Source organism: Mesocricetus auratus, unplaced genomic scaffold, assembly GCF_017639785.1.
Source record: "Mesocricetus auratus isolate SY011 unplaced genomic scaffold, BCM_Maur_2.0 Super-Scaffold_100004, whole genome shotgun sequence".
NCBI classification, from domain to species: domain Eukaryota; kingdom Metazoa; phylum Chordata; class Mammalia; order Rodentia; family Cricetidae; genus Mesocricetus; species Mesocricetus auratus.
In genome coordinates this window covers 10,597,899-10,613,440 of record NW_024429189.1, presented here as the reverse complement: position 1 = coordinate 10,613,440, position 15,542 = coordinate 10,597,899, and the positions used below count along the sequence as shown (strand labels likewise).

The following is a 15,542-nucleotide window of genomic DNA, read 5'->3' as shown; positions in this document are numbered from 1 at the left end:
TCTGATCATGCTATGATCCATATTTCTAGTAGATCACACATATTTTTGCCTCCAGATATGTTCTTAGTCATTATACTTATTGGATTCTCTTAGCAAAACCTTTGTTGTTGTTGTAGTACAAAAGAATTTAAACTGAAGGTAGGACTTTGTAGCTTTGCTAAGCAACCAGACATCAGAGAAATTGTATCAAATATAAGGTCAAATATTTGAAGTCTCAATAAAAGGCTTAAAATCCAAGTCCAAAGGAAAAAACATAGCTATTACAAATCATATGATAATTAATTATAATTATGATATGGCAGTAATTTATCCACTTATTAACTCTGCTTAAGAAATAAATAAGGCTAGATGGTAGTGGTGCACCCCTTTAATCACAGAATTCAGGAGATAGAGGTAAGCAGATCTGTGAATTCGAAGCCAGTCTTGTCTACAGCTAAGTTCCTGTATAGCCAGGGCTGCACAGAGAAACTCTGTCTCAAGAAGCCATAAATAAATAAATGATAATGAAAGAAGGAAAAGAGAAAGAAATCCTACAGATTCTACATGATTGTTTACCTACAAAATGTGATCTTTAAATCGGAAGATAAAAGTTTTCAGATGGGTATCACTATGGACTTTGGCAAAATTTCACTTTCTGTTTCATGCTATGTATCTATATGAACTTTCTCAAGGCTATTTAATGATTTTTCATATTTAAATTAGACTTTTTCAAACAATTTAAAATTGTGAGAAACTAACTTAACTCTTTGTGATCAAAGAAACTAGATCTCAATGATTTTTCTTGTTTATTTAGTCTATTGCATTAAATCCTTACTTCACAGTCACTTATGTCTCTGAAATGCCATGCCTATAACAAATAGTGTAAATCTCAATTTAAATGATCCTTAAGGCTACTTAGTCAACATTTTAATATTAGAATATAATCTTAATCTGTCCATGAATTCATATTTGCATGTTTTATATATTTTGCCTTCTAAACAAGTTACTCTTTTTTTGCTATATATAAACTTCAGTTTTATAATTGTTTAGCCTTTCCTGCTTGCTCATCAAGTGAATATATGTGTGCCGGTGGAGGATGTCTGTCAGCATCTTTGAAATGTAATGGAGAACCTGACTGTGTTGATGGTTCAGATGAGGTAAAACTGTTGTTTGACTAAAGTTCTGAATTATATGAACCAGGGCTGATAAATCAAATCCAATAAAAAAAATGAGGAAAATTTTGACTATCAGAACTGTCTCAAATTTTATGCAACTATATGCTATAATTTATACAGGAAATAGAAGGACCTTCATTCTATTTGTATCCTAAAGCACACTGCTACATGTAGGGGTTGTGTTCATTAAGACAAATAATCTCAGTCTATAGCAAATATCTACTGTTGGTTACACTGCCTGTGATTCCATCAACATTTATGCAGACTGTTGTTTTCCCATTGTTCTTGAACAGATGAACTGTGTGATAAAATGTAAGGAAGATCAGTTTCGATGCAAAAATAAAGCATACTGTGTTCCGATCCGATGGCTGTGTGATGGAATCTATGATTGTGTGGATGGAAGCGATGAAGAGAACTGTGGCAGAGGTAAGGCAGTGACAGTGGTGGTGGGTATGTGTGTGTGTGTTTGTTTGTGTGTTGTGTGTGTGTGTGTGTGTGTGTGTGTACTTACGCACACACATGTGCATGTGTGTATTCACAAATGAGAAAATGGAAGCAAAGTTGCTGGATAAGGTTAACCTTGGTACTGATAAGTGTTTCTTAAAAGTTTAAGGGAATAGAAAGTCAAAATAAGCCTTCTTTATATTATAATTGGTGTGCTGTTACCTTGAAGTGTGACACTTCTATTAACAAATGGTATCCTAAAAGTCATAGAAGTTGTGTGTGTATATGTGTACGTGTATTTGTATATGCATGCATGTGTCTCTATGTTTGCTGGTGCCTGTGTGCTGTGTGTGTGTGTGTGTGTGTGTGTGTGTGTGTATAGAGAGAGAGAGAGAGAGAGAGAGAGAGAGAGAGAGAGAGAGAGAGAGAGAGAGAGAGAGAAAGAGAGATGGGCCAATGTATTCAAAAGAATAGGAGCAAAGGATCTTAATTCTGATCCCCAGTAGCCAAATAAAGTTTTTGTGTGTATGCCTGTAATACTGTCTTTAGGGTGACTGAGATAAGTAACTAAGGAGCATTACAGTCAAGATCACAAGCTACAGGTCCAGTGAGAGAGATTCTGTCTCAAGGTGCTAGCTGTAGCACAGTAAAGGAAGATGTCAAGATCATTTCTGGCTCTACTCTTACATGCACAACACCCATACACACACACATATGCACAAGGAAAATGTTTACCATGACACATGTTCCGAAGACTCAACATTGGTCACTTACTTTACAAGAATAATACCCCGAAGCTGAGGGAATTAACAGCAGCATTTATATTTTACAAGACAAAATCTATAGTCCTAAAATCCTGATGTTTATTAAGCTTTGAACTTTCATTCTTTGTTCTGCGTATTCTGATATTTGTGGGAAAAATATACAGTATCCTTTTACAAAACACAAACTCAAAGTATAAAAATTATTTATGCACTGTGTAAAATATTATTACATAATAAACTTCGGTCAACCCAAACCAAGATGAGAACTATCTATGGTTGCTTTCTTGACCAGTTTTCTTGTGAAGCTGTGTAAAGTTGTCAGGCCCCAGAATTAGAGTTCAGATATGTCGTTGCTAAGTCTTGACTTAGGCTTTCTATTTTTGCTATTAATCACCTGGTGCATAGATCACAAATATACCTAGAAAACAGGATTATGAGTCTATCTACCTAGGAAACTGGAATGTTAATCTAGCCAAATTCTTTAGGTTGTGCCTTTCCTGTTGCTTCTGTGTGCTTCATGTGATTTGAGAATTAAACACTGTAATTGACTCAGGATGCCAAGTCTCAGGATGCATTGTTTGAAATATAAATTCTTTATGATACAGTTTATATGGAATGGGCTCCCAAAGTGCATGTACAAGGGATAAATACTGATTCCACTGCCAGAGGCCCCATAGACTGCCCTGACTTCCCAACTGGCACCCATGTTTAGGGGACCTGGTTAATACAGTCTAAAGTTCTTATCACAAAACTTTTAGTTCACTGTTATAATCATAATTAAACTTATTTTTATATTTTAAAGTAATAGTTCTATGCCCAGCACTATTCTGAGCATATATAAATAAAATGATATCTTTCTCAATAGCTTAGGGAGAGCACTTTTCCTTTTAACAACACTGATATGCTACAAACAGAAATTTTTTAAGGTTAAGTATGTCAAGAGTTCATAACCTTGTCTGAATTTAATTTGTTGTAAAGTGCACTGTGCAATGAGATTAGTAATTTAAACCATTTTTATCCAAGAAACTGACTCTACTATATAATCTATTGAGTTTTTTTTAATTAAGGCAATTTGTGTTTGAATCCTATATTCATGTGATATCTCTTTCTTCCTTGCTTCTTCTGGCCTTGAATCCATCCTTCCCCTCCTCCTTCTCCTTTTTCTTTTTCCTTTTGACAACATAGTCTATCTAGGCATCTGTGTTACCTAGGATGGCCTCAGAATCAAGCACTGTTCAACAGCTGGAATTAAGGCATATACCACTATATAAAGAACGTATTTAGATTACGTTTAGAAGCAAAGTTCACATGCATTTTCTTTTGTATTGTTTTCAGAGAAAACATTAAATGGCTATATATTAGGCTATGAGTTTTTCTAATTGAGAATACTTTTAGATTGCAGCAATTTAGAGCTCAACATTGCAGACTCTTGAAATAAAGCAGCATTTTAGGAACCTGTGAAGAGTTTGAAGCTTTGCACTGTGAATGTTGATCAGTCAATACTCTGACTCATCGAGACCCTGCCTTTCTGTATGTCTTAGACTTCTGTGGTTCAAAAAGATGAACCAGTACTACTTTTGAAATGCTGCAGAAGTTCCTAGCCCCTCCTTTGTGTCACTCAGATTTCTAAACAATATATCTGTAACAATCTTTCTCAAAGCATGTCTACATTTGGTTATATCAGGTTGTTTTAAAGGCAATTATGTGAAATCTGCCAAGTTCCCATCATATAATGAACTTGCTTTGTAACTCACAGCAGGCATAAAATCATGAGCATTTCCTACCAGGAAAACAATACCATTTGTTTATTTTAACCTGAAATTATATCTCTCAGTTATATTATTTGGTAGTATTGTGAATGTAGGTTATAAGTTACTTTATTATGCTTTTGTCATAGATGAAGATATTGAATATCTCTGAAGTTAATAGGTTGTCCTGAGAAGCACAGAAACCTACAGGCCCCCCAAACCACAGAAATCTGTACTGCTTCTTATCTGACCATAAACAGAACCCAAATTTATTAGGTCATTGGGTTCTTTGCTTGTGGTATTGACACACAAATTTTATATTATAAAAAGTTTTATATTTGAGGTAATTTTCAGTTTATGTGAAAATATTAACCATATAAAACAATGCCTGATTATACAAATTGTATAAGAAAAATAATTAATAACTGGCATAGATGAATTACTCTCATCTATACAAAACTATTGTTAATATTTCAAAGACATCCTAACAGTACTATAAAATTTTAGTGAATAAGTAAGAAAGTGTTTTAGTGTTGGGAGTAATTTAAAAATAACTCTGTTTTCTTTTTCTATGTCGAATAGAAGTATAAGTTAAATAAAAATAATAGTTTTTTAGAGAATTTTATTAACACATATTATGATTTTTAATAAAATTCATATTCCACTCCCCTTTTTAACACCTTCTGGATCCACTGCCTCCCATCCATCTTCATGTCGGAGTTCTTGACATCATCTTCCTCTTCTTCTTCCATTTCTTCCTTCATGCTCCTCCTCTTCTCCTGTTTCTTTACAGCTCATCGAGCTTCTTTTCTGCTGGCGGTAAAAATCAGCAGTGTGGGCCATCAACTGCAGCATGGTTGACCTACCAGAAACCACATATTTAAATAAGAAAAATGAAATATTTAAATAAGAAAACTTAATTTCTTCCTCTAGAAGCCAGTAACTGTATAAAACTTCTCAGCTATGGTTGGGGACTCTACCATCAATGCCCAAATACTTTTGAGCAAGTAAATACATAATACAGTTGCTGAGTCCATGAGTGTGGTCCTTTTACTTTTGTGTATTGTCTGTTTGGTTTTCATTTTATTTTTTGGGGGGGAAATGTTTCTCCATGTAGTTTTACCTGTCTTGGACCTTGCCCTGTAGACAAGGCTGGCTTCAACCTGACAGAGATCTGCCTCCCTCTGCCTCCCAAGTGCTGGGATTAAAGTATGTACCACCAAGGTCCAACTTTGACCTTGTTTCTCATTTCCTTTGATTTGTACAATAATCTCACCCTTTCTTCCAAGATGATCCCATAGTCTTTGGCAAATAGGATATCATATAGATGTCCCATTTATGGTTGAGGACTCAACAATCACTTATTCGCTACACATTGATCAATTGTGATTTTTCTCCCCTCTACTTCATAAAGAAACTTCAATGATGAAGTCTAAGAGCTGCTATGATGTACATCTATAAAGATAATGAGATGAAGTTATAAAGCATTTGATACTGTGTCACTATGATGAAATAATAGTAGTCAGTTCAGCCTCAAAACTGTGAGCTCCCCAGCCATGACATATCCACCAGATTTATAGTACTCTGTATATGCTTCTTCCTATACGGTGGACAATAAATCCAATCAGAAAACTATGGTTGCTCCCATAGCATCCATGCCATTATTACGACCATGTATATATGTTTCCATGTCAGTCATTACTGTAACTCACACTTTTTGAAGACGGATGAATTTATAGACAACTTTTCTCAAACAGATATCTGCATAGCAACATTTTTATTTTCTGTAAAAGCTAGCCAATAAAGAGGAAGGTTCATGGTCAATACCAACTTGATTTCTCCATTTTCTATTACCAAAGTACATGATGTCTTCATAAGGATGTTTTAAAAACCGTGATGGAAACCATATGTATATACATATGTATAATGTTTTAATTGGAGCAATCCTACACAAGGAACAAAGCTTCTCCCAAATGAAAAGCCCAGATGTCAGAATGAGATGCCTCCCTTGATTTGTTGAATAGAAATATGGCAAAGACCTCCCAAATGCATGGTATTGGTATTGCTGTTGTTTTGGGTTGCACATCAGAACGTGATGATATATATTAAAAGATATAAACTTTTAAATTGTAATCAAAATGTGTTAAATTGAAGGTTATTCAGATTTTTAATAAGTGTTTTACTATCTCTTGGTATTCCCTAAACAAAATATTATATGTTTGACAATAATATGGAGATGTTTCAAATTTAATAGATAGGAACAAACATTTTTTTTAAGAAAAATGTTTGGAAATTTAGCATTTCTTGGACTGTGCGGGAAGAAATGTAAGGAAATAAAGTAGTAAATAATAATAATAATAATAAAAAGGATGCTGAACCCTTCACTGTCATTACTAATTTTCTTAATTTCCTTTTCCTTAAAAATTAAGGGGGAAGTATATGCAGAGCTGATGAGTTCCTGTGTAATAACTCCCTTTGCAAGCTCCATTTCTGGGTTTGTGATGGAGAAGATGACTGTGGAGACAACTCAGATGAAGCCCCTGACATGTGTGGTATGGTCTCTCATGTGGCTCTCGTTGAGCTCTCATCTTGTGATCTAACACTCTAAAGGAAATCAGGGAATATTTAAGTTGATCTATAGATGCCATATCACTGGAATTTGGATTAGTTAGACATAGCATGATATCTAGCTAATCCAAACACAGCTCCTGGCCAGGTAATAATAAAAATAAGAGATCACCTATTAGAAGTCAATGACTCCTTAGTAAACTCACTAACAGCTGATGTGTCATGTCAACACTACTCAGAGCATAGAATATTCACTGTTTAGAAAATTTACATGCAGTAGAGGGACATTTGAATTTAATGAAGTACATTTAAATATCTTTGCCATCATATCAATGGGTGGTTGTATATTTTTTATTTAAATTAGAAACAGTCTTGTTTTACATGTCAATACCAATTCCCTCTCCCTCCTGTTGTCCTCCTTATCCCTTCCCCTTCTGCTCCCTGGTGGGGGGGGGGGTGATGCATTCCACGGGGGGTTGGGGGATCCTCAAAGTCTGTCAAATAATTTGGAGCAGGGCCTAGGCACTGCCCCATGTTTCTAGGCAGAGAGAGTATCACTCTATGTGAATGGGCCCCCAAAGTCCATTCTTATACTAGGGATAAATACTGATCTGCTACCAGAGGCACCATAGATTGCCCAGGCCTCCTCCCTGACAATAATGGCATTTTAAGATGAGGAAATTTTCATAGTAAGTGTAAAGAATGTGAATATTCAAATGGCATAATTTCAGGTGAAAATTTACTGCAGAAACTATTCAGAAATCATAATATACATAAAATCGCATATTAAACCCTCAGAATTGAGAATTAAAAACTATAAAACAACCACAATAAAGAAAACATCAGCAACAAAACCCCCAAACAACAACAAGGCCCCCAAATATATAAGTTGCTCTTAACTAATGTTTTATGGGTGTGTACAATGAAAATTTGTAAAACATGATATCATCAACATAAACAATTTCTTATACTTTTCATAAACTTTTTTCTTACTATTTTTTTGTAATCTGTTCTCAACAAGAAAGGTGACTGTACCTTTAATTTAAAGGAAAATGATTCTACATCAGTTACGATTAAATAGTAAATCAAATGATTGTAAAGAAATGTAGTATGCGTGTGTGTACTTGCATTTCATGTGGTCAGAACAAATAAAGTAATGCATTTTCATAAATGATGATATTTCAGTACTAGTTTTAATACTGTGGAAAAATTAGAGAAGACAAATCTATTTTTAGTTGATTTCAGATGGAAAAAAATATTTTAGAAAATATTGTTCTATGGATAAAACTGATTTATGGTATGAAAAGGTTTTCTTTGTATAATGCCAACAGAACAGACTCCAGAACATCACCAGAATCACACACACACACACACATACTACATATATATATATATGTATATATATATAGAGAGAGAGAGAGAGAGAGTGAACACATATGTATATACATATGTATATCATAATATATCAAAAATATGAGACCTTCCATACACTGATTAACTAAAACCATGTTAATTTTCAATAAACTTCATTTTCCCTTTTCATTTGTATTCCACTTGACCATGAAACCAGTAAGCGGAACTGGGAATAACTGTGGTTTATAGCTACAGTACAGTATAGGTGGACACATATTGTAAAATCTGAGTGTCTTGGATATCATGCACTCCTGTTTCCCATAATTGTAAACATTAAGTGAAGCTATTCAAGCCATATGATCTTCTATATCACAGGGGATTAAAAAACAAAAACAAATAGCAAGTTTTTTCAAGAGGACCTTATATGCTCATTCAATAATTTGCAATACTTTCTACATATTATTTCAAGAAATGACAGAGATAAGTAAAAGGATATGAATTAATTTTTTATGTTTCTGTGATAAAATACTGTGACCAAAAGCAACTTTGAGTAGAAAAATATTTATTTTATTATGAAGATTTATAAAAGTATGCACCACTTCAATCTTGGAGTAAGTACAGTAACATTTTCATCTCAGTTTGAGTGGCATATAACTGGGATCAGGAGCAAGAAAGTAATGATAATTCATGATGAAACAAAACAAACAACGTTGAAGACAGGAATTGCATGTAAAAGTCCAGAGACAGAGCAAACCATAGTTTAATGAAGAAACTGGAACATGTATGTTCCTCTATAGCTCAAAATTAGAAGCTGACAGAGAAGTCTAAGCAAGGGTAACACTAATGAACAATATTGTAGCATGTTAGGTAAGAGCTTTGATTATGATGATAAATATAGGTTATAGCAAACCATTGACAGATTTGACAATGAGGTAAGTTACAAGTTAAGATCAAGTTAGGTAAGGTCTACAATGGGTAGATTTAAAGCTGAGAAAGGATGGTGCAAATAGAACTTTTGTTTCCACATCTGAATGGAAGTGAAATTTAGAAAAACGACATTTAAGAGTCGAATTCAATTTGTGATTGAATTTGTACAGACATTCAACGTGATATTGGATATTTGACTCTAAAATTTAAAGAAATGAGCTATTCTACGTGTATAAATTTCACAGTTAGAATAAATGTAACAAATATTTGGATACATTTGGAGATTATACTGAATTAAGTAAATCATACAAAGAAAGAGAGTAGGGAAGAATGTTGAATGAGATTAACTATTGAAAAGAGTGTGAGCTGTCAGAAGAGTTAGTGGGGAAAAAATCACAAAATATTATAAAAGGAAAAATGAAGAAGGATGGCAACTGACATAGTACCTAAAAGTGTCTTTCAAAAAGGAGGAACTTTTTGAGATATTAAAAAGATAAATTCCTGATAAATATAAAAACTATTTTTAAAATGAGAATAAATAACATTTAATATTATTATTTTCCCATTTAGTTAAAAATGGATTCTTGCCAGGTGGTGATGGTACATGCCTCTAAGCCTAATACTTGAAGGCAGAGGCAGGTAGATCTCTGTGAGTTTGAGGCCAGCCTGGTCTACAAAATAAATTCTAGGACAGCCAGGACTGTTTCACAGAAAAATCCTGTCTTAAAAAGTACCCCCCCAAAATGTATTCTATTCTCATACAATATATTCTAGTTACAGTTTTCCCTCCTATTCCTTCCGGTTCCACCCGAACTCCTCTCTCATTGGTATCCCTTCCCTTTCTGTCTTTCATTGAAAAGAACAGGCTTCTAAGAGATGAAAGTGAAGCATAACAAAGTAAAATATAAGACAAAACAAAAGTCATCAAAAACAAGCTAGAGAAGACAACCATCAGAATGGAAAGACCCTAAGGCACAATAATCAGAGACCCACTAATCGCACACTCAGGAGTTCAATAAAAATAGTAAACCAAAAGCTATAGTAGATCTACAGAGGACCTGGTACAGATATATGTAGGTACCATGCTTGTGGCTTCAGAATCTCAGAGTTCATATGAGTTTGCTCAGTTGATTTAGAGGGCCTTTTTTCTCTTGGTGTCCTCCATCCTCTCATCCTCTGTGGTTCTTATAATCTTTCCACTTTCTTTTCCTCATGTTCCCTGTGTTCTGAAGTGAAGGATTTGATAGACACGTCCCATTCAAAACTGTGTGACCAAAGGTCTCTCTCTCTCTCTCTCTCTCTCTCTCTCTCATCTATCATTTGGTCTCTGTATTTGTTCCTGTGTGCTGAAAGAGGAAGTTTCTCTGATGATGACAGAATAAGACACTATGTAAGATCTATGAGTATAGCAGGTTATCAATAGTTGTCATTTTTTTGTTTTATAAAAGACCACTAATAATTAGTTTTACCCTGCATCTTTGGCCTATGTAGTCTCTATCCTTAGTTACCCTTGCTGTCTTAGTTCATTAAGGACTTTAAGTTATTTGTTAGTTCATGTGTAGAAACAAGTAGGTCTGTAATAATTTAAACAATTCATTCACGTAAGTGCCAACAACTCATTTCCTGCCCTTTCTTAAATCACCCCATCCTTATTAACCACCTACCTTCTTCACTCATCTCTTTCCCAGATTTGAGACATTTGTTTTAATTTTATGATTCATTTAGTTTAACTAGCACAACATGTGATCACTTCATGGGAACTAACTATTAGAGCCTGGGGAGGTTACCAGTGGGAACATAACTGGAGGCGCTGAATCCTCTTCTCCATTAGAATGACAGTAGCAAATAACTAAGTGGTAAAGGGTAGAGCTAAAAGAGTCAGTCTTCTAATCATGCCTGACTGCTGACGAGCTTCTTCTCTTCTAGACCCAGGGAAGGCATATATCACTGCTGTGAGTTAATGATTACAATGACTATGACTTTTCCAAAAGGTAGCATTTCACAGTCATTAGTTATATCTTCTGGCTCTTACATTTTTTCTGCCTCTCTTTTTAGATGGAATTATCGAAGTGTATTTCTTTAGGCTAAGCAATTATCCATCACTTATTCTTTACACTTTCTAGAGATATGACCATTGCACCCACTGTCATTCATTAGAAAGACTAACTTAAAATGAGTAAGGTTGAGGAGAGCATTTTTGTGATGGGCATAAATATAAAAGTTTAGAAGGCAAATTGGCAGTAAGTCTATGCAGATGAATGACTCTGCCATGAGTTTTTGTTCATGTGTATGGTGCCAAGCATGGATTCCTTTGTGCGGCATTGTTCATAGGGAGACATGATCAGTCTACTCACACCAGAAAGGGAACCAACAACAAATAAAATAAGAATTCCACTAAAGTCTAACTTTAGAGAATAGTTGAGTTTTAATCAGTTTACAGAAGAGTGGGTAAGGGGTTACTTATAGGACCAGAAATAAATCAAAGACAGATACATCATCAAAATCCAGCCTCAACAATGGGTAATACAAACACTAAAAGCCTGGAACTCACATGTTGTGACTTCACCATTTGCAGGCAGCTTGGCAAATTGAAGAGTGCCCATTCCAGGCATTTCAGTTTGTGTGCGCTTCTTCCAGGCAATTCAGCTGGACTCTACTACTTCTAAGTAATTTGTCTATTTTCTACTTTTTTAATGGAGTCTGACTTGTCTGAGAGTATTCAGGCAATATGGATGGTCTCTGTCTCATCCAGGTGGTTTGGCTACTTAAAGCCCCTTCTAGGAGAGTCAGCTTCTCAGAGAGCTTTCAGCAGTCATTACTGCTTAGATATGCTTGAAGGAATGAGTGTAGTGAATCTGGCCAATTTCAGGGATTTTCTGAAGCCATTAAGTTGTTTACTTCCTAATCTTAAAGCTCTTTCATGCAGAATAAAATGTTTTACCTCCATTTAGCACAACTGGTCTCTTAACATGTTTCCCTATGAGCTTCCTTTTCAGATGTAACGTTTTACCTCCTTTAGAAAACCCTGAGTTTTAATGTGCTTCCATACAAAAAAGAATGTGTTAACTTGGGAAAAATAATGACACAGCATTGCTCCTGTGCTTCAGGGTTAAAATCCAATCAAAGAACTATCGGCTATCATCACAATAGTAGTATCATTAATTCACAAGTGCATCCATCGAGCCTAACAATTCAGATTCATAGCTTGTAAAGATTTTAGAAACTTTCCTCCCACAGAAGACTGGGCAGCCCTCTCCTGGGCTGTAAAATCTCTCTGGTAGAGAGGAGGCTTCCATCTTAGTTCTATCTTGATGCTCTGTAAGAGACAATAAAAGTTTGTGATAGTCTCAGAAGCAAGAATTAGTGTTCCAATTATGGTAGAAAAGAAGAACAATGGAAAGAAACTTTTTTGTTTGGGAAACCTCTGGGGTGGCCCTGATTATATGTAGGGATTTTGTTAGTATTTTGTGACTTCAAGGAGTAACTTTTTCCAGTCTTGCATGGTACCTGAAGATAGACACCATATTTGCTTTGAATCTTTTTAATGTATCAAAAGTTAAGATATGATCATAAAATACTGGAGGGTGTTAGGAAACTAAAATATCTTCAAACATGGGACAAGATGAAGCTTAAATAAAGTAAGAGATATTTGTAACAGGTTAGAAAAGGAAAGTGTCCTTGGGAGGTGAATAGAATTTCATTATACCAAGGACTTATAAGAGAGTCACATGTGTCCAGGAACAGATGTGAAGTATAAGGGTAGACTAGTCATAAAGATAAGACTTCAATCTGTAGGGGTGATATGGACAAGGTGATAAAATGTCCATTAGGCCATGCAAAGTGTCTTAAATCATACATGGAAAGTGATAGAAAACTGTAGAGGATATAAGAATACTGTGTTAGGTTGATAGTTTCTGTGAGCATGAGAAATGTATCTGGGAATATTTAAGATAAGGCTTTATAGGAGGTTTTAAAATACAGGTGTTCTTATGGTAAGAGGTATTAAAAAGAAAGTGACAAGTTTGCAGACATAATCCACAATGCATCATAACTACATAATGCTATAATTTATTGACAGTAAAGAATTTAGAAAATTCCCCTTCTCTTAATATGATCTACCAGTAACAAGATAATGGTAATAACCAAAGCTGACCTAGAAACTCGATGCAGTCAGGGGAAAGCGTTGGTGGAGTAGTGAATTTGTTGAATTTAAAATCCTTTAAATAGATCATACTTCTAGTCAGGTTTCAGATCACAGGTCTAGGAAGAAAACTGACACGATTTAGCACTTATTTGTAAATCAATGAGCATAACTGAGGAAGAATTCAAGAGGTAGTGATTGAGCACCAGGGACAGAACCCAGCATATATCTGCATAGGAGTAGTAATTAGAGATACCTTCTGATTTAGAGACAGAATACCGAAGAACAGGAGGAGGGAAGGGAGAGGGAACTGAAAATGACATGCATAAATAGTTAAATAAAAAATATATGGAAAAAAAACAGAGTGTATAAAGAACCTAGGTCAAAGGTTGATATTTTATCCTGTTATACATCTAGTGAGATCAGAACAGCAAATCAGATCATGAAGCTTGCTTCGTTCCTTACCCCATTTACAGTCTTCGACTGTGCACTCTTCTGTGGTTAGTAACTTGAATATAAAGGCCTATCGTTTTTCTAGAATCCAAGATTATCCATTTACCAGCTCAAGACAAAAGATAGATTATCCGTTTTAAAAACAAAGTACATTCTTAATAAGACAATGAGCCTGAAGATGTCACTTTGTCTTTTTTTTTCTTCTGTTATTGTTCTTTCAGTCAAATTTCTTTGCCCACCCACAAGGCCTCACAGATGCAGAAATGATAGAATCTGCCTGCAACTTGAGAAAATGTGCAATGGGATTAATGATTGTGGGGACAACTCAGATGAAGATCACTGCAGCGGTAAGAGTGTTGAATTGAAAATGTGGATTTAGGAGCATGTTTAAAGATGGTAGAATGAATTTAGTATTTAAATTATAGCAAAGAATTTGCTGTGGATGCATAAAAGCCATTTTCCTGGCACCAGAGTTTGAAACAGCAATGTGAAAGTAAACCCCTAACATTTCATCTGCATTAAAATATCTCTCTGGCTTTATCTAAAGTCTCCCATTAAATCACTTCAATCAAGAAAATATTAGTATCATCAGAGAAACAACTTGGTTTAAAAAATTACTTGTCAAAAAACAGAGATGGAGGTGAGACAGTTTGTATAAATTATGTGTAAATTAGCTTTTCCTTAAAATCTTAGATACAAAGAGTTCCTGCATCAGTGGTTCATGTGCAACAAAGATGACTCAGAGATCATACGGGACTCAACTTCATTTAAGAATGTCTGAATCAGCTCAAAAGACCTAATTACTTGGGCAGTGGTAGCCTTTAATCCCAGAACTCAGGAGGAAGAGGCAGGTGGATCTCTGGGAGTTCCAGACCAGCCTGGTCTACAAGATCTAGTCCCAGGACAGCCAGCCACAGAGAAACTTTGTTTCAATTACCCCAAAAATCATTGCAAAACTTATTTAAAAAACATACTACTGTAGATTATTAAAATGTATACCCTCATAAAAAGAGTTTAAATGGAGTCAACATATAATGAAAATGGACAATACCCAACCAGATATCAGATGCTACTGAACAAAATACCTAATACCAGGAACATGTTATATATTTTTGAATTGTTGATCCATGGTTTCCCATAGACCCTGCCCCACACAACCAAATTATAGTTTATTGCCAATGCTATGAGTTACACTCCATAACTTGATAGTGAGACAGTATTGCTGAAGCTAACACATACTTGAATGAGAAAACATGTAAAAATATATCTGGTATCCAACTGGAAGCTTCATCCTACTGGATAACTTTCATAGTAGTGAACAGTACTACGAATACTATCAACAGTAAAACTGATCATCAACCAATATATAGATGTTAAATCTAAAGCTACAATAATGGCCAGACTGACAAGGTAAGACCATTGGAGCTACAGTGGCACAGAAGTTATGAAAGTAACTTACCACTTTTGAAAATTAGACTTATGGCTCAACTTACCAGGCAGTACTCATTACTAATATTCTCAAGAAGGTTAAGAATTTGAGGCTGGATAGGCCATGGATGTGATGGTGAAACCACTGCCATAATTGTGCTAAATGCACATAACAATATAATACGATATTGACCCAAAGATCAGTGCATTTTTCAATCCTCTCCAGAAAAGTTTCTATTAGAATAGTCAGTGATTAATATAGAAACCCACAACTAATCAATATGCAGATAATAAGAGAAAACAAAATGATCAACTCAAAGTAGGTTGTGCATAACATGCTTTCCCTCTCAAGACAGAGATCTTTGTGCAAGAGGAAATAGAAATATTGTAAAACGCAGAGGTGATGGGTGACTTATGGGAAACAGTGTTTTCCAGACAATGGTGCATATGTCCATGTTAACTCTCTGACCATGACAGCATGCATAAGTTCTACACGAGCTCAAGCAAGACAAAATCAAAGCACAGAGAGTTCCAGGGAGTGGAAATCCCTCTACAAGTCAAC

At 35.1% G+C, this 15,542-nt stretch overlaps 1 protein-coding gene across 6 annotated transcripts in view; it reads left to right on the top strand.

Annotated features, from left to right (window-relative positions):
- Positions 1-15,542, top strand: part of Lrp1b (LDL receptor related protein 1B) — a 1,890,041-nt gene that overhangs the window by 1,749,046 nt on the left and 125,453 nt on the right. For all 6 annotated transcript variants that reach the window (XM_040745299.1, XM_040745298.1, XM_040745301.1 and 3 more), the window contains 4 exons: positions 1,030-1,136; positions 1,448-1,580; positions 6,540-6,662; positions 13,774-13,899. In XM_040745299.1, the coding sequence (XP_040601233.1) occupies positions 1,030-1,136; positions 1,448-1,580; positions 6,540-6,662; positions 13,774-13,899 (489 nt within the window). The remainder of the gene's footprint in view (positions 1-1,029; positions 1,137-1,447; positions 1,581-6,539; positions 6,663-13,773; positions 13,900-15,542) is intronic.